At 34.4% G+C, this 20,697-nt stretch overlaps 2 protein-coding genes across 3 annotated transcripts in view; one reads left to right on the plus strand and one right to left on the minus strand.

Moving 5' to 3' along the window:
- UBR2 (ubiquitin protein ligase E3 component n-recognin 2) overlaps nt 1–2,297 on the plus strand; it is a 64,659-nt gene extending 62,362 nt beyond the window's left edge. The window contains exon 47 of one of the 2 annotated variants that reach the window (XM_032215270.1): nt 566–707. In XM_032215270.1, the coding sequence (XP_032071161.1) occupies nt 566–707 (142 nt within the window). Of the gene's footprint in view, nt 1–565 lie in introns of both variants that reach the window. The other variant, XM_032215269.1, reaches the window with a different exon arrangement.
- Nucleotides 2,298–6,762: 4,465 nt separating this feature from the next.
- Nucleotides 6,763–16,926, minus strand: PRPH2 (peripherin 2). Its single transcript, XM_032217184.1, has 3 exons — nt 16,346–16,926; nt 10,359–10,605; nt 6,763–6,990 (listed from the first exon to the last, which is right to left on the minus strand). Exons 1-3 carry the CDS (start codon nt 16,924–16,926, stop codon nt 6,763–6,765), a joined length of 1,056 nt encoding a protein of 351 aa, XP_032073075.1.
- Nucleotides 16,927–20,697: the final 3,771 nt, after the last annotated feature.

The raw sequence follows: 20,697 nt of genomic DNA on the forward strand, positions 1-20,697 counted from the left end.
AACACAGCCATTCGCCCCTGAGGCTGTGCCCATCTCTTTAGGAGCCCGCTCACAAGAGACCAGCCGCCTGGCAACCCCAAAACAATAAGCCCTCCCCTGAAAATAAGGCCCAAGCCCTCCCCTGAAAATAAGGCCCAAGCCACATTTTGTGGGTCAAAAGAAAATAAGACCCTGTCTTATTTTCGGGGAAACATGGTATAATAATTTTAAAGAAGTTGAATTGAGTATCTATGAGGTAATTATTTCAGGGTGAATCTTGTTCTGGTTTTATAAAATGGACGTGTATCCAAACCCAAGGGACATTGGTTAATATATAAATTGAAGTATTTGAGTAGGGAGAAACTTCATAGAAGCTTTATTTAGTTTACCTACTCTTTTCACACATAGTAGCAATCTCAGGTAAGAGTAAAATCCATATGCAACTAGGTCATTATAAGCATTTCTAGCCACTAAGCTACAGTATTCCAATGTGTATATGGGCTCTTTGGAGAAATTCATGTATATCAAATTTCATAAATTATTTCATATTCTTAATTTATATGTTTCTTTCTCTTCCATTCTCTAGGCGTGGGAATCCTTTACATCTATGCAGAGAAAGATTTAAAAGAATTCAAAAACTCTGGCAACAACACAGTATCACAGAGGAAATAGGGCATGCACAAGAAGCAAATCAAACTTTAGTAGGCATTGACTGGCAGCATTTATAACTTATTTTCTGCATTCTAGAACTGAATAATTCTTTTGTAATCCATCATAATACATCAAGCAAAAAAGAAATAGGAAACAAAGGATGGAAAATAATAAAAAGAGGAATTAATTTTTTTCCATTTTTGTTTTATACATTTATCGGTTACCATAACCATATAACTTTACTGTGTAGCATATTTAATTAATAGTATTTGCACTGAGCTTCCCTCACAATCTTTGTTTATTTCTATAACTTGGCTGAGTGAATTTGTACAAAGTTATACTAGGCATCTACTGAAACTTTGTTTGATAACTGATGGAGGAGGAAAAATTTGGCTGAAATAGCATCTTGATCAAGCACAATGCTGAAGCACTGTGGTCTCCTTTTTGTAGTAAATCTGAGCCATTTTGCATTTTAGTACGGTACTTAAATTGTTCTATACTTGCAATTAGCTGAAAACAGGTGCAAAAATGTAGCAATGGATTTATTTACAAGAGTGCTAAATAACACTCATTGAAAATGACTTTGTAATCTGCAGTCTTGCATGGCTCTTCGACGTTAGTCCTTTTAACTTAAAGAGAACAACTTCATAAGGGAACCTAATTTAATTATCTTCTTGAAGTCATGCACACTTTAGGAGTATTTTGTGTGGATTGTGATATTGACATAGTAAGCAAGGACTGTTTTCCACAATATGATTGGTAGACTTTGATATTACATTTTTTCCCTTAGAATGTAAGATAGCAACTTCATCCCTTGGGGGAGTCATGTAAATCTTGATTTGATCTCAAATTGAAAAAGTTGAGAATAAGACTTTTTTAAATATTTACTCGATATATTAGCCTTTTTACAATTCTTATGATGAAATAAAGGAAGCCAGTATCTGTGGGGGCCAGTTGCAAAACTTAATAGTTACTAATTTTCTTCGCAGGCACCAACAAACACATGAATTTGCACTTGGCTGGCATTCAGTAGAGAAGTTTGTCAATAGTATACTTTATAAGTATATTGAAAACTGCACAGATTTTGCACATGGGTGCCTGAAGGCAGTGAATTTTCTAAATACTGTACTTTCTGGAGAGTTGTCATCTATCCTTTAAAATACAATTTTTTTTAAAAAAATGCTTTATTACATAATCATAATCTGTAATATTATCTAATACTGATAAAGTAGGGAAATTTTATCACCAGTATGCTGCCGAAAAGCCATCTTTTAACATGCATTTTCATGTTATTGTAAATTAATTTTTTTAACCAACATTATGCTGTCCTATCAGAATAGTTGCTATTAATATATCAAACACATTAAAAGTTAGATGAATTTGGCTGCTTTTTATTAAGGTAAATTGAGCAGCCTGATTACAGTCTTCCATTACAACATTAGTAGTAACCAAGCCTCTTTTTCCTCTATGTGTTGAGTATCTGGCAGTAGTCTTCATTTTTTCTTCCTTTAGGTTGTAGATATTTGGTGCGACTTGATACATTTAATTTGCTAATTCTCCTCTAACACAATTTACTTAATATAAAATTTGTTTTAAGATATACACAGTAACAATGCATTCGATTCTGTGGAGGTCCATCCCCCCTCAGACTCCATAGATAAATCAGAAACAAGAATTTAAAAAAAAGTTCTGCTTTTTTAAAAAAAGAATTGTACAAATTAAATATTGGGAGAAATGACCCCTCCGGGTACCACAGATGAAATGAAGGTCAAATAGGTTGATGGTTTTAAGGTCATGACACATAAAATGTGTAATTTATCCTGGTTTTTGGCAAGGTTGCTCCTTCAATTGCCCAATTTCTTCTTTGTTTTTCTTTCAGCATGTATTTATGTTAATTATAGAAATATTTATATAACAAGCTTTCACTATCAGGGAATTCATACCTGTAATGAATGACTTTCATATCTGTGAACAACTTGTAAAAATTAAACTGTATCATATGTATAAAATATAAGAATAAATGCTTTAGGTGTTGTTGATATTTAATTAATGCTTGAGTATTGCTCACTTTTTAAAGAGACTGTTCTGTTGAAGACTTTAATTGCTAACTTGTTAAAAATGCCTTGGATACATAGCATCTCTGGTTCCCATTTAAAAAGAAAGTTTTAAATATTGCAGTCAGCCACATCATTCTACTATGTTTCTCAGGGTTGAGATGAAACAATTCAACATTAATAAAATTAGTACCTCAGAAGTTACTTTTAAGTAGTTTTTGTGAATGTATTATACTGTATCACATGATTTATGAATATCTAAAAATAATAGCTTCAATAATTTGATGATTTAATATTTTTTACATTTTCCAACATTATTTCCTCTACAATTTCATCAATATGACACAGGTCATATTATTTTGTAGGATAATCTTTCAGCTCTAGGAAGCAGACAATGGCAAATCACTTCCAAAACGTTGCCAAGGAAACTGCAGGGACTTCTCCAGGTAGTTGCCAGGAGTCAAAATTGGGATAGGAAGGAAGGAAGGAAGGAAGGAAAGAAAAGAGAGAAAGAAAGAACATCTAATCCATTGTAGCTGTAACATGAGAAAACTGTATTTTAGTATTTCTGGAATACTTTTTAAAAATTGCTTTATCACTTATGTTCTGGCTTATTAATTCAGCAAGAGAATACCATTAGAATAAAGATGCTTCTGTAGTCTTCTCTTGCTCCGGCTAAGCAGTGTATGCGTAAGGAAGCAACTGTTGTCAAGCATTAGTTGCCCAGAACAGAAGAATGTGTGAAGGTTAATCTTGTAAATTGTATTAAGGTTACTTAGGAATAATTAGCTCTGACGAAGCCATGTATATTTTCCACTCCTGGAATGTTTCATCAAGTATTGATGTCTTAGAAAAAGAGGAAAACGTTTGCTTGCTTTCTTTAGTATCACATTTCTAAATTCTACACATAACAGGAGATATATTAGCATACAATAAACTATTGTTTATTAAACTATCTCCCCACAATATGTGCTTTTTACAATCACAAATCGTTTATACTTTCAGCATTGCCATAATTTTTGAAGTTGATTTGGATGTTTAAAAAAAGTTGGGCTACCTAAGTGGATAGTTGAGAGGTGCTAATTTTCAACAATGAAGAGCCTTTCTACTTTTACTGCTCTACTATATTTTTTCACTATTTTGTATATTAAGAAATTTAAATTGAAAATTACCCCAAATCCTTTGTTAAAAAACAATAGTGGTAATCAAAAATTCTTACACATTTTTGTAATAGTACCTACAGTACACTCACATTTGGAAAATCATATCCATAACCACTTTTATTTGACAGGACAATTATTACAAGCAGCATAATAGAATAAGATTGTGTCAAAAGACCCTGATAAATTGGAAATCCCATTTTCTACAATAGTAGTTTTATGATTTCTAGAAATATTGTTGATCAATTTTTCTCTTTCAAATAAATTTTGAAATTTTAATATTAGGGCACCTTACTGAAAAATATTTAAATTAAATGGAATATATTTTCACTCTCTTATTTCTCTTTATTCAAAGAAAGCAATATAATAATTGCAGTTATGCTACTACAAGGGAAAGAGAACAAGTATAAATTCTCATACAAAAAATATACATAATTGTGGTGTGGGACCTAAATCTGATTCTGCTTTATTCTTTACTGATTACAATGAATGCCCTTGGTCGATTGTGATGATTGGCAACTGGAAATAAACTTACATTTTCTGATATGGCAATAAAAGAAAGTGCTGAGTAAAAAATGAAACCAGATAAACCCCCCATCAATGAGAAATGATAGTTTGAGTTGAATATAGTTAGACTTGAGGTAAATTTTAATGCAATACAATAAAATTCTGGAATATTTACAGAACATTTGTATAACATACAAAGAATTAGCACAGTGAAATAGCTACAATGAGATTTCTGAAACCTTCCTAATTAAACCTTTTACCAATTGCTTTATATGAATACTTGATTCATATTGATCTAATTAGATCCATGATAAACCAGGATAATACAAAAACTAAGGCTTCTGTTAGTTAGCATTTTATGTTAGCATATTATGCATACTGAGTTTTGCAAATGTAGGAAATAGATTCCCATTTCCCTACTTTTCATCTCTGATTTAAAAAACTATCGTCATGGAACAATCACAAAACTCAGCAAAGACTTAGAGGACTGTCCTAATACTTTAAAATATACCAGCATATATTGTAGGATTTGGATGTTATTTGAGGAAACCCCCAAAATGTCATTACAAAAACTACAAACAAAATGACCCCTTCAGAAAAAAGGTAGCATATGCAGAATTGAATAAAGATATACAATTTTTCCCACTCTTCATATTCAAGAAATTATTACACGGTGATAGTTCCTCAGCCTCAACACTTTACATAACTGCTATTGTTAAAATCCTTGTCTGAACATCACCTCTTCTTGGGACTACTGCAGTATAATTCCTTGTGGCATTTCTACCTTCTCCATCTCCTCCCCTATTTTTTTAATCGCTAAACTCCCTTGATCATATAAGCTTTCAACCTTATTCCATTTCATATCACCTTCAGTATTATACTTCTTTTATTTCAAAAGTTTTGCTAGTCTCTTCATGGCTGGAGCTTCATAATTAGGAGAGAGCTACCAACCACTTGCTGATTTTCCGTTTTCTGCACTGTTACAATGTCATCAGTCAGGTCTTAGTTTTAGTTGCTGTCTCTTCGAAATAAATGGAACCCAGGGCCCAAAACTGGGGAAATGAGCACCAGTGAAAGCAGATCTGCCAAGGAGGACTTTTGATCTTAAATATAATTTAACTTAGACCTCAGAAAAGGTTTTGTCAACAAGCACCTCATGCCTGTAACTGCCTTTGCTGCCACTTTTCTCTTTGAACAACTTTATTCTGCTTTTTATTGATCATAATAACATAAACATTTCCTTCATTTCTCTTATCAAAGGCTACAAGACACTTGGATTGGCTCAGTTCCATAACTAGGCTGCTCATTAATAGGCAGACTTTTCTGCTTTCTCTTGGGAAAGGCTCACCTGGCAAAGATGTGTTTATGTAGTGTCTCTGTGAGTGCTTCATATAAGACAAAGATACTTATTTAACTCCCCATGTTTCACTCCAGCTTACAAACTTTAAAAGATACCTGCAAAATAATATAACACTAGACAATCTTAGTGAATACATTTTGTATTAAAATGCATTGAAACAGTAATCGTCTGTATATTACCATTACAGGCAACTCCAAGTCTTTCTACATAGCATCTAATTCACTAAATAAATGTGCAAATCTGTTTAGTTGCTTCTCAGTGCCAGGAAAAAATCCTTAACCCCATTTACTGAATGTGATAACTCTTTATTTTGATGAATTACAGTTACAAATAGGGGTTCCTAATTCTTTCTTAAAACACAGCTTAGTTTGTGCACCAGATTTAAGGTGAGCAAATGTCAGCAACTTAGGTTAAAAGTTATACTGGTTTACAAAACTATGTACTGTAATCTTGCTTCTATAAAATTATCCATTTTCATCCAGTGCATAAAAATTCAGTGCAACTAACTTTGTTATTGCTATATTGTCAATAAACACGACTGAATATAGTTCTTCATTTGCAATTTTAAATGTTTTTATCCCCCCTCAAAAAAGGAAAGTTAAAATGCATTTTTCTATATACCTTTCCAATTTTCCAGTCAGTATTTTATTGTTGTCCTATCATAAGTATGCATAATCCAGCATACATATTTTTCCAAATATTTGTAAACTTAAAATATAAAAATAATTACATTTCCTCTTTTTTTTCCATTCCACAAAAAAATGCAGTGCCAGAATACCAAAATAGAAGTCAATGCTTGAATTTTAATATGAAAGATCCTAATGCCTTATATACTTGCTTTAAGATAATAGTTAACCATTTCCAATAAAAGTAGTCACCTTAATATATACATATAATATTGGTTATATCAAGATGCTTTGTAATGTTCTTGCTGTAAGTGCAAATGTTAAATATTATCAATAAATATATACTGTAGCTGTGATGGCTCATTTTTCAAAGGTTAGAATTCACAATTTTCAGTCTTTAGGTACAGTCATGTTAGCTGGGAAACTCAGCTGACGGTTGCAACAGCTTGAGTTTTTGCACCTTCATCTTCTGCACCTTCAGCATTCACTTGGTTTCCCTTACCAATATTTTTCAAATTTTCCAAGGTAGATTTGAAAGTATCTTTCAGGCTCTTCTCCAGGACCCATCCTTCACTTTCACATTCAGGATCTTCTGGATTGGTGATATTTTCCAGAGAGGTATGCAATAGACGCAACCCTATCAATACTAATATCTAAGTGAGATAAAAAATGAACTGTCAGTCAACTTGACTAAAGATTGGCTCATTTCACAGCCTATCTATATTGAAAATAATCTTAATTATAAACGAACAATCAAAAGTTACCAAATCTATACATAGAAGTAAATCAGGATTATGTGATATTAGCTGAAATTTCAAATCACCCATTTATAACTTGAACAGTACATACAGGTAGTCCTTGTTTAATGGTGGTAACTGGAATCAGCATTTCTGTCACTGATGCTGTCCTAAAGTGTTATAAAGATGCATTTCCAGTGGCACCCATTAAGAAAATCCCAGGCAGCTGTTAAATGCAATGTGACCTGGTCACGTAATGCGGCCTTTGCTTTTCAGAAGCCAGCAGTAAAGGTTGCAAATGGTGATCATGTGATTGCAGGATGTTGCAACTATCATAATTGTATGTCAGTTGCCAAGCTCCTGAATTGTGACCATGTGACCATTGGGACACTGCAACATCTGGAATTTCAAGGACTGGGGTTAAGTTCCACTTGTTTAGTGCCATCACAATTTTAAACAGTTACTGAAAGAATGATAGTTAAGCAAGGACTACCTGTACTGATTCTTGTGCCCTATACCACTATAATCATACTGGTTGAAACTTACCACCTTCTAACTGGGGCCACTACCATAGATTTTAATGGTTATGCCTTGTTATGGACCCAACTCTAGGAAATAAATTAAAGACCCTTGCGTTATTGTATTTCTGCTGACTCTTACCAGGCCAAAAGTGTGCTATATCAAAACCTGGAGGATGTATAACCATTTAGCTCTGTAACACAAAGTTTACAATGTTCATTATTGGAATTAACTGGCAACTTATAAACTCCCTAAGCATCCTAACTTCCATTGATTCCCAGATAAAACAGATAAGTTTTATATCAAATTGCTACTATCGTACATTAATAAAGATATAACAAGGAGTGTTACTATCAATTATCAGGCCTTAGTGAAGATACAATAGCTAGCTTCTCCAACTAATTTGAAATTTCATTTTGTAATTGTAAATTTCCCTTCTTGTAAATGGAAAGTTATTACATCTACATGTTTCTTTGTGCATCACTTCTGCTCTTTTCATAAATATTTGATATGAAGCTCATAAGGAATCAGCTACTTGGAAGGCAGTCAAGATTAAAACTACTTAAATATGTAAAGCTAGAATAAGTACTTGAAATTGAGGCAGGAAAAATAGATTTGTATCTCATAGTAAGGAAGTATACAGTAACTACTTAAGTTTCCCAAGAAAAACTCTTGGAATAATGTGGATGGTCAGAGAGTATTTCATTTTTGTGTAGACATATATGCTTTAAAAAAAAGGATATATTTTAGGAGTCTGCATGGATTGCAACATTATCTTTCATTTTTAATATTCCTAGGTTTTCCTAACACAGTTATGGTAGCTATGCAATACTTCTAAAGGTGATTTAGGGAACTTCGAGAAGAAAGCTGTGGCTGCAACTATCTCTCTGATTGTGAGAATGCATAGCTTTGGATTCAAATTTCTTAGATCATACTGCAAACTTTCTGAAGGGTCAGCTATAAGTGATAACGTTCTTAGACAATGCATTTACAGATAAAATGTGAATAATGTATTATGGCTTTATTTTTTCTTTGTTTTAATAAATCAATCATTTTGGACTAGAATAAACAAACACAGAGTATAAATAAAAAATCATAAAAATTAAATAAAAATCATAAAAAAATAAAAAGGAAAACATTTATAGAAACTTGGGATCCCTGTTGCAAAGGCAGACATAATCTTAAGGAGAAATACAAAGATTCTACCTAAATTTTTCATGTTTTACAAATCCTGAAGACAGTTCAATTGGTAGACAAGTTATCAGATGTTCAGATGTTCGGTTTGCCATTGGCATTTTGAAAAAATCCAATTCTGATCATTTTTTTAAAATCAATTTGTAATCTACTTTGACAAATCTTTTAATAGCATCTGGAGACAGCAAGTTAAGTAGAGGTTAGTAAGTTTTAGCATAGTATCTTACAGTTAATACCCTTCTAACTGAATCAGCAATGTCATTTTTAGAGATAAATTCAGACTGTTGCTGTTTACAAATGTGTTTAACCTATTAGTCAAGAAAGGGACAATTTTAAATAAATTGTTAACAGTAAAAAAAAAAAGCCAGTAAAATGTTAGGGCTCTGTATTTGTTTTTTAGAGAACGATCAGGAAAAAATTTTTTTTTCTGCACTCACAATTTGTAGTACTTGTAAATATACCTTGGCATATACATGATTTTAAGTTTATTTAAAATATTTCAAGTCCCAAACCATCCATATCAATTAGAATGAATACTTCCTCTTTTGTTACTTCTTAAGGTAATCTTTATATTCACTGATAAATACAATGAGGCCTTCAAGGAAATTTGAAGACCTGGCTTTTTCCACAGGGTATCCACTGTGGAAGATGTGTTAACAGTTCCTTCTCTCTCCCAACATGACCTCTGTTATTTGTGGTTTTAAAATATTGTTTTCTCTGGTTTTAACTTTTGTACACTGGACAGAGCCATTGGCTGAATGGGCATCAGAAACTGAAATAATAAATGAATAAAAAATTCCCAAACATTCAGAAAGGCATACTTTTGTTTAATGTCCACATAAGTAACACGAGTCTCAGTCAAAAATGGAGAGTTGAGGGAAAAATGGGAACTGGGCTATGTCATCAAGTTGGCTAATGGAGCCCTAGAAAAAAGTATGGATCTATTTGTATTCCAAGATATCCCAACAAACATCAGGTTTTTTTCATAAGAAAAAAAATCCACTTCAACAAGGACCTTTCATCCTACAGGACCAAAGCAAGGTAAATGAATTCTGACTGAGGAAAGGAAGGAAGGAAGGAAGGAAGGAAGGAAGGAAGGAAAGAAGGAAGGAAGGAAGGAAGGAAGGAGAATGGCCTGCATAAATCTAAGACACTTCTAATATTGTAGAGGACAGGAGATTAGGATCAATAAAATATTTTCAACCCAATTAAAATATCTTTACCACACTAAAGGAAATTCCTTCCCGCTCTTGTTACGTAGCAAAACATAATCGGATTTAACACGGCAACTGTGTCAAACCTGATGTCCATATGATTCTATAGTATAGCTCAGATGGGGGAAGGAGAGAATACCTGTTTGTTTCCCTTAAAAAAAATCAAAATAAGGCTGGTACCTGTATAACCCTGCAATATTTTCTACAAAACGGCAATTATTCTACACAATAACATCTAAACAAGGCTGGTATCTGTATAATCCTGCAATATTTTCCATAAAAATGATAATTGCCATGAGAAGTACTCATTATGATTCTGAACAGCTGTGAGAGAAATTAGTTTGCCAATTGTATTACCTCAAAAAGCCAGACAAAGAGGGCAACCACTCCCATGGAGGTCATTATGCCGCTGTAGTAATTAAGCAGAGCCTCTCTGCAGCCACGAGTCCATAGATTGAGTTCTTCTGTTTGGTAGTCGTAACTGTAGTGAGCTGAATTATTAGAAACCTGGTACTGGATGCATGGCCGTGGAGAACTTGGATTGCAGCAGCTGAAGGGAACACTGTCCACCAAGTATTTGCCATCCACGTTACTTTTAATGCGACTGTAAATGAATAAGAGCAAATCTGTATTTAGGAACAGCCACTAAGAAAAATGGAGCAACATTATCTCCACTGTTCATCTGCTGCATGTGAATTAGTTGCATTTTCCTCATAACATCTGGATATAATCTTTCTCATTTAAAACACCTGGGTTGGCATTTTTTTTTAGCTAGATTGAGAACAGCCTTCGCTTTGGATATATGTTACCAGCAAGCCTCAAATAAAAAAAATGGGGAACTGTTTAGCACATTTATATGTTAATGAGGAATTAATTTGTGTTAAAAGGGGATGCAATATTAAGATGTTGGACTAGGACCAAGAAGGCCAGGGTCAAATTCTCATGGGTTCACTTTGAGCAAATTGCTTTCTCTTACCTTGACTTGCCTTACAGGGTTAATGGGAGGGAGGAGACCTAGGTACATTGCCTTGAGCTCCTGCACTAAAGGCAGAATGTACACTTCACACAAAAATCCCTTTTTTTAAAAAAATGTAGTTTTTTAAAATAGTTAAAAGAAAATCCTCAATTTTTCTGTGGAAAATTGTTGATTGCATATTAATACAAGAATTAAGGGCTACTTGCCAGTCCAATCATATTGATTCCCCAATTTTGAAGAATATTTTGCTTAAAGATAATTTTTTATTCAAATTCAAATAGTATTGATTAATAATCAACTCAAACTTGAAGACTTGGAGCTAAAGAACTGTCAGCAGATGTGTACTCCCTCGCCTCCTGCAAACTTTCCCTGAGAATCAGGAAATAGTCTGGCAAAGATTATGATTCTGTATTGTTTTACTGACAGTAATGGGAGTGGGAGGCAATGGGAGTACACTGTTGAATAATAAATACTGAAATGTAGATTATAAAAGGAGGGGAGTTAAAGAAAGATTTCAGTAACTATCAAAGAATGATATATAGTAGTCCTCAACTTACAATCTTTCATTTAATGACTATTTGAAGTTACAACAACATTGAATAAAGTGTCTTATTTCCAGTGGTGGGATTCAAATAATTTAACAACCGGTTCTCTGCCCTAATGATTTCTTCCAACAAACTGCTTAGAAAGTTAATAACTGGTTCTCCTGAAGTGGTGCGAACTGGCTGAATCCCACCACTGCTTATGTCTTATTTTTCACATTAACAACCATTGCAGCATCCCCCTGGTCACATAATTAAAATTCAGACACTTGGCAACTAGCTCATATTTATGAGTATTGGTTGGATCGTGTGATCCCCTTTTGAGACCTTTTGACAAGCAAAATCAATGGGGGATCCAGATTCACTTCACAACTGTATTACTAACTGAACAATTGCAGCAATTCACTTAACAATTATGACAAAAAAGAAATTGTAAAATGAGGCAAAACTCATTTAACTTTCTTGCTTAGTAACAAAAATTTTGGGCTCCATTGTGATTGTAAGTTGAGGACTACCTGTAAAAATTATACAATTATTTGTACTACATTTCTGGTGATTAGAGGAGGTAACTATCCAGTGAGTTATACAGATGTGTCCATGCTTTTGTTTGGCAACAATCTAGAAGTAGTTTCCCATTGTCGTTTTCCAGGAGATTTATACTCCCTAAGTCTGGTCTATAGATGGTGATTTCTTCTCCAATTACTAACTAACGGTAGTTCTTCCAACACTACTGAGTTTTCTCAGGATTCTAGGTGAACTAGGTAGAAGTAATTAATAAAACATTGTCAGAGAAAAACACAAGGCAGTAAAGATATTTGTTATTTGTCCATTGTAAACAAAGCTGGGATGTAATTGTTGATATAAAAATAATAACTATTTTATATATCATGTAGGAACAAAAAGTATCATGATCAGATAATTTTTATAATGTTAATTCTTTATTAGTCTGATGTCTAGAGTTTTGTTCAAAATTGGAAGATGGATTATTTCAGGTATCGCTCCCCCACATTGGAAAACCTTTAACAATTGTACGGTATGATAAAGGTCATTCACAGGTTTAGATGTTTGGTCCAGTTTAAAATACCATTAAACATTGGGAAATATTTTGTTTACATAATAAATTATTGCAGTAAATGCAAACAGCTCATCAGTTAAAGTCTGAATCAAGTCAACTTCTTTGATAATCTCTCTGCCTGCAAGTGGAAGGAAATTCAAATGAAACTGGCTTAATTAGATGAAAAATACTTGTGCTGGACAGAGCCACAGAGAAGTTTCTGTCTTACTGATAAAAGAGAATGTAGCTCAGTACTTCTAGCACTGATGATATTATCTAGTTTGGATAATGAAATGTCTGCAAGAAAACAAGCTAAGAAGGTTTAACGTTTCTATCTAGAATAGCTAAAACAGAATAAAGATCTCTTAAATATCTTTGGAGTATCTTAACATTCAGGAAAACGTTGTAGAAGAAAATTGAATAAGAAAAGGAATAGAGAATGAGTGAATCAGGTTTGAATAAAAAATTGCTGTAGTTTGATCATACAGCGAGATGAATGATAATCAAATTACAAAATAACTATACAAAGGGTAAAAGGGCAGTTAGCAGGACCAACAAAGTCTTATGGTTGGCTAGATGGAACTTATGAGACACTCAAAAACAGAACTGTAAAGAACAAAAGGCAATGTATGAATAGATGTATGGACATGATAGAAACAAGGATGGACCTTCTACTGAATAGTGTTAGTGTAAACTAGTTTTAAGTTTGCTTTTATTTTTTCATGCTTCTTTTGCTTATTATCTTTTACACTTTTTCTGCATAATTTTGCAAACCCCAAAACTGAATAGCATTGATGGATAGTATGTACTAATATATGTACAATTGGGCTAATGATATGTTCATTGGCTGCTTTGAAAAATGAGACACAAATTAGAATCTGAAGGAGAGATGATCTTACCCTCCTTCACTTTTAGGCAAAATGCCTAAGTAAGGCAAGTCTTAGAGAAATGGAATTGTACTTGGACATGACATAAACATTTCCTGTTTCATGAGTGATATGTGAAATATCAAACAAATTTAGTACTAATGAAACAAATTGCAATTCTATTTAAAAGGGACAGCCTCTTGAATTATATTGTATGGATCATAGCCAGCAGCAATCCTTTTTGTATCTTTAAAGGCATATCTTCACCTTGGCCATAACAGATGGAGAAATGGGTCCCTTAGTTCAATGTGCTTGCCATTTTTTCTTTTTTTATATTTTATTGATTTTATTGTAATTTCTTTCATTGTTGTGAGGCACTCGGGGTTATGGAAAGTTGATGGCATGTAAGTTTAATAAATTACTATTATGACTGGTTGCAAAGTCAGCCAGATGTTAAGACTGGATTTGGCAGTGTTATCCACCTATTGAGTGCTTCCAGAGGTGTTGAAGGTATTGTTGCAGGATATTAGCTGTTCCAAATAAAGCTGCTTTTTGCAATTGACTAATTGTGCTTTTGTCAATACCATATGCTGTTCAAGTGGTGCTCCAGATGTTTGCAGTTGCACCCAATGCACCTATTACACTTGGTACTATCCTTGCTTGCTTTTGTCACAGTCATTCTACTTTTATTGGCAGGTTTTTGTATTTTATGATTTTTCTCCAGTTCTTTTTCTTTTATTCTGCTATCTCCAAATATTGTAATGTCCATTATCCCTACTTTTTTGTTTTTCTTATCAACAATTGAAGTCTGGGCTGTTGTGTGTCAAATGCTTGTCTGTTGAATTGTAAATTATTATTATCATCACATGAAGAATCTGAAAGTGACTAAAAGAACCCTTTTCCTGAAGATAATCCTGACTATTTATAATCTTCAAAGTATTATACGCTAATTAGATATCCTTATCTCCACTCAGTCTCCTGCTGATTTCAGTGTGAACTGGATAATGTCCCTGGGACATTCAAATACATTCTGTACTTGATAATGCAAGCATTGTATATACATCCAAACTAAAATGAGCAATAACATTATATTCCTGGGAACTGAATTTAAGTAGTGAAACTACTTTTATACCTGAAATTCTATCACCATTTTTAAAAATAGTACAGTATTACACATCTGTCTGACAACATAATCTCATTTTATTTCCCTTGTACTGTCCTCCTGTGGATGGATTAAACTCAAGCTCCAAATCTTCAGATAATGCCAGCACAGTGGACATCTCATTATACTTTTCATGTTGTTATTTATATCAAGACATAATTTGAACGGCTCCCATTCATATATTTGTTCAGCATAACATATCAAAATACTAATAAAATTGGTATTTATTTAATTGGATTACATTAAGACTACAATATTTGAGTGAAAAATCACCACAAGCAAAACTAAAAGGTTTTTTTTTTGCATGCATCTTGAATAGTTCATATTAGAAGATTTCATAAAATAATTTCATAGAATAATTTCATAGGAGAAATTATGAAAAGGTACTCAAATATACAATATACAATGACACACAATGGATGAAAACTAATCAAGCAGAGATGCAACCTAGAAATAAGGAGAAATGTCCTGACAGTTAGAACAATTAACAGTGGAATGACTTGCTTCTAGAAGTTGTGAATGTTCCAACACTGGATGTTTTAAAGAAGAGATTGGACAATCATTTGTTTGAAATGGTGTAGGGTTTCCTGCCTGAGCAGTGGGTTGGACAACAAGATCTCCAAGGTACCTTCCAACTCTGTTATTCAACTATTCTATTAAATGTATTTAAATATATTTCATTGATGATTTATTTATTAAATTCAGAACTTCAGCACTGGATCTCTATAACCCATCTATATTCACATATTTAAGTGCTGTTGGAATTAATGGGATTTGTATTAATCACAATGAACTTTCCCAAGCTGCCTATAAGGTAACTAACAGTGAAATTCAATGTATTTCGTATATATCTATTTAATCATAAATCCCACTGAATTCAGTGCAAATAAAAAAACTGATGCAGTTCACTGTTAAGATACTTTAGAAATCTGAAAGCTGCTTATTCAACAATCCTGGCAATCAAAATAGTTAAAAATCTTAACCATTTGAAGACTAGCATTTTTTCTCTTAGCATAATTAATTATTGGGGGGAGGGGGCTGAATCTTTTCCTAGAATGAGAAAGCAATGACAAAATATTTTCAAAAACTATCTATAGCAGAAGTCACCTGGTAAGACGAAAGCATACCCAGCCATACTTTCAAGGCAGATAAATAATTAGAATCCCCGAAAATAGTGTAGATTCAATTTTATGCATTCAAGGGCAAAATAAGTATGTATTGAGTGTGTGTACATTAGTAGAGCTCTATAAATCCATTTATCTACCTAGAGGAGAAAGCCAAGAATAGCTAAAGAGTGATTTAACAGAGGTCAAGATAAATGTCAGTGTGCAAAGAAGAGGTTTCCCTGCATAATCCATATTAAAAAAAAGTGAGTTCTGATGTAATTTATTCAATTACTTTGTTTTTAGGGAAAAATCAGGCATGATGGCTTAACAGCAATATAGTAAATGGATGAACCATAAGCTAGAAAGGAGTAGTGAAATACCCCTAAAATAATTCATTGTTAAAGTTATAATGCTATAGTATAAGACAATTACTGGGAAAAGAAAATTAATCAATTAAGTTATATTTCTGAAAGTCTGAAATGGTGGCTTTCTTAATTAAAATAATTTATATTACTCTTTATTGCTGATCTTAGTTTGCTATTCACAACAGAACCTCTAAAAAAATCTGAATGACATGTAAACACAAGATTTAAAGGCAGAAACCATACACCAAAATTAATTTTCTTTCAACTACTTACTCTTTCACTTCCTTGGAACCAAAATCTAAGTATCGGTTGCTGATCCACTGAATCTCAAACCAGTCTCTGTAACCATTATTTCCACAACATCTGAACTCAATTTGGAGCATATCAATTGTCTTCTTCATGAAGCATCTTCCTGGAGTATCTGTGTCACGGTAGAATTTCATACTATTTTTTAACCCTTCTGCCAGTGTATAGTCAAGAGAACCCCTCATCAGAAAGCAAATAAAAGCAATTAAAAAAATGAAGACATTAAAAATTACACATATCATTAAATAGAATTTCAAGAAAAATTTCCATTTTTCAAATTTAGCAGGATCTAGGGAATCGTAGCATATTTTGCCAGAAAGAGCATTAGATACACCGGCAAGTAGACCTACCAGTATTAAAGAGTTGGGCACAAAGTGGCTTTCAGAATTGTCCATCATTTCAGTTCGCTTCCTGAGTTCAATTTTCAGAAAAAGTCCCATAGAAAAAACAACAATTCCAGCAAACACTGAAAACCAATTCATTAGCCATAATCCTTGTGCTAGTTTTACTCTTTTCTTCTGGTTAAACTTGATTTTCATCACTGCCATCTTTTTCACAATGCTGGTGGTACCAAGCTTCTCCTCAAACCACCCCTTCTTTGAAAAGGGTTAAGACTAGAATTGGAAAGATATGCCACCACTCAGTCCTTGAAGATTCAAAGGGGCATCCTTTTTGTTGGGACATTATTTAGTTCTTCCATCTTCCTCAGCCCAAAATTGAAGAAGTGCAGATACATTTTTCAAATCAGCAAGATGTTTTTTTTAAAAATCACATTAATAAAAGATTATTGGTAAATAAGATATGCAACTATTTGTGGTCGTCCCTTCTATACAAAGGAGAAACTGTTTCAATTTCAAATAATTAAAGCTGGATCTATACTACGTCATTCCAATACTAATTAGTGTAATCCAATTTAAGAAATCTCTGTCCACAGATAAGCCAAGAAAATAATCCTTTCATTTTACTATTCAGAGGGCTTGTGCTTTCACATGATATAACTGAAAACAAAGATATTTGAAGTTTCCCTGTTCCTAGACTTCCTTCTCCTTGGGAAATTAGTTTTGAAACCTATACCAGATGCTTTTCATACACTGACCTACAAATGAGCTAGTCTATGATGCTACTTATCCTTATGTCACTCACCTTGAATGACATGCTCTGGGACTTAGGCATTTTGGGGATGGAATTAGGTCATGTTTTCAATGATTTTCAATCTAAGAATTTTAAAGATAAAAACAAGAATTACCAGCTTAATTGTGACAACCTTACTAAATCATTGCAGAAGCTATGTCAAACTGCCAAGACATTTGAGCCCAAAATAGAGTTTACAGATTAATCACAAACAACCAACAATGTCTTGCTGAGAAAGGAACTTTGTGTACAATGGAAAAGGGTGCAATTATCTCACTGTTAAGGGGAGTCTAAACTCCATTGTTGCTATTTAAGTTAGAAGAGTCTTTTATTGTGCTAGAACATGTTAGCAGGGCATTCTAATGGAATTTACAGTACTGTATGGCAAGAAGTGAGTCAGTGTAGTATTGGAACGGCAATATCCAAGTTCAAGTCCACTGTTAGTCATTGGACTTCAGTGGATTTGGAGCAATCACTTTTTCAGTTATGATGGAATAGAATTCTTAAAATAGATGTTGTAAATTTGTGGACCTGTATGCACTATGTTTAGCTCTTATTGAATACTAGCTGAATACACACGCTCAGCTATGAAAGGATGTAATCTGGCTTGATAAATTGACACTTACAGCTTGAAAATTAATGAGTAGTTATGATCGGTCTCTCCTCTCCTCTTCTCCCCCTCAGGCTGGCCCCACAAAGCCTCTCCTTTCCTATCCCCTTCTCTATCTCAGGCTTACCACACAGAATCCAATCCTATCCTATCCTATCCTATCCTATCCTATCCTATCCTATCCTATCCCCTTCTCTCCCTCAGACTTGTCCCACAGAATCCTCTTCTCTCCTATCCCCTTCTCTCCCTCAGCCTTGCCCTACAGAAACCTGTCCTATCCTATCCCCTTCTCCCTCAGGCTTGCCCCATAGAAACCTATCCTATCCCCCTTCTCTCCCTCAGACTTGCCCCACAGAAGCCTCTCCTCTCCTATCCCCCTTCTCTCTCAGGCTTGCCCCACAGAAGCCTCCCCTATCCTATCCCCTTCTCTCCCTCAGCCTTGCCCCACAGAAACCAAACTTATCTTCTTCTCTGCCGCAGGCTCCTCTCCAAACTCCCAGCCAGCAGGCCAGAGGAGTCACACGCTGGCCACACCCAAGTGGCAGTTTGAACAGAAATCTTTTCAGGTGGGGAGGGGGAGTAGAACTCCTTAGCATCAGAGTGTGTTAATAATAATATAATAAATACTAATGATACGGTCATTTTGAAAAACCCTTTCTAAGCGAGCACCTAAAAGCCAAGAGCAACATACTTGGCACATTTCAAGTTTGTAGGTTTTACGGTTCTGGAGTTTTTATGATGCGGCATGAGTGATTTTCGCTTTTATATATATAGATTAGTATTAGGGACATGCTTGGTTCATTTTTACATTGTAAAAAATCTATTGTATCTTCCATAAGCTTGTTCATCTTGTCCTTATTTTTGCAATAATGAACCAGTTATCACCAAGCTACTTAAAATCTTTGCAATATATCTAAGTATACTTAACATCAACAAAATTAAAGGGAAGATGAAAATCTCACTTTAAACAACAAATACCTAATCTTTATGAAATGAGTTACTGAAAAATGAAGCTTGCATTATTTGATCTGAATCCCCACAGAAAGATGATAAAAATATAAGCTAAGAATAGGTACACATCACCAAAAGGTAACACCTAATATTGATGGGCTAGGCACTTTATACAACCAAGTATTGTACTGTTAAATAGTGTGTACAAAATTAAAGAAAACGAGATGTGACACATACATTTTTCTCAGGTAATATTGCCATTGCAGCGTTTCATCTTAAAAATGCAAAGAAATTGGAGCAGAAACCTGATTATGTTGCAAAGCAACCCATATTGATAGACTTCAATGATAAGATGTCATGGTCGTTGATGAAATATCATAGAGTAGATCTAGGTTTGTTTTTTCTTCTTCTGTTCAACCGTATCCAATTTTTGGACACTGCCTAGACCTGTAATGGCAAACCTATGGCACATGTGCCACAGATGGCACACAGAGGCCCCTCTACCAGCACGCAAGCTGTTGCCCCAGCTGAGCTTCAACGCGCATGTGCACGCGCCTCCTGCTGGTCAACTGATTTCTGGGTCTCTGCAGAACATGCTGTTTAATCAAAATGCAGTTAAAACAGTATACAAGCCATCGAGAATATCCCTATATACATTCAACAAGAATAGGAAATGCCTCACAGGAGCAGATAGAGATAAATCCTAGAGAGGTAGAAAATGGATCACTGAACAATGGAGATGAAAAACACCTGTAACAGTGTGCGCATGCACAGGGGCGGGGGGACCGCAGGGGGGAGGAGTTCCCCCCTGAGTCCCATTTTTGGTCTGTTATTGCTGTAAATAGTCCTAAATGTGAGCTGATTACCAAGCACTCAACATGCAATCAAGTGAGTGGAAGAATGCAGTCATCAGATCTTAAAAACGGGGTTGCAAATAGTATTGGGGAGATACATAACTCTGAATGGGTTGCCAGATGAGAGGTCACTGAGGACTACCTGTATTTAATTACGTTTTGCAAAATATAACTTTTATTTTAAAAGGCCTTAGCAGCCAGGCTTCGTTCATCAAAAGTTAATCAACTCAACCTATAAGGACAGAGGTATGAGGTTCCTATCTCCCCAGAGAAGTTTGTAGTTTTCCTTTAATAAAATCACAATGGGATATTTTTTTTAAAGCACTGAAAATTGATTATTTTTGGAACACAAGTAATGGGAAGCTTAATTGAAGTCCTCAGCTTACAATTGGCCATTTAAGAACTGTTCAGTTACAATAGCCATGTAAAACATTTCTGGGTGTCATGAAATGTTACTCTGCGCCCCCCCCCTCCAGTTCACATGACCGCATTTTAGGAGTTTGGCACCCTGTTCACATTTATGAGTTGCCAAGTACCCTGTGACCATGCAATTGCCATTTAAAATTTCTGCGAACAAAGGAGACAACGGATTTAGACTTGTTCCTCCAGAGTGCAGACGAGTTTCCTCTCTGCTCTGTGCAAGGAGGGGAATCTGCTCCTGTGTTAAATAAGACTTCACGTCTAACAAAACATTAACACAGCTGATATTCTAAAAGGCTTTGAGCAGATGCCAGCTTGACTAGCATGTTCTCCTCTGGAGAGGAGGACATTAG

The sequence above is a fragment of the Thamnophis elegans genome, chromosome 4, assembly GCF_009769535.1.
Source record: "Thamnophis elegans isolate rThaEle1 chromosome 4, rThaEle1.pri, whole genome shotgun sequence".
NCBI classification, from domain to species: Eukaryota; Metazoa; Chordata; class Lepidosauria; order Squamata; family Colubridae; genus Thamnophis; species Thamnophis elegans.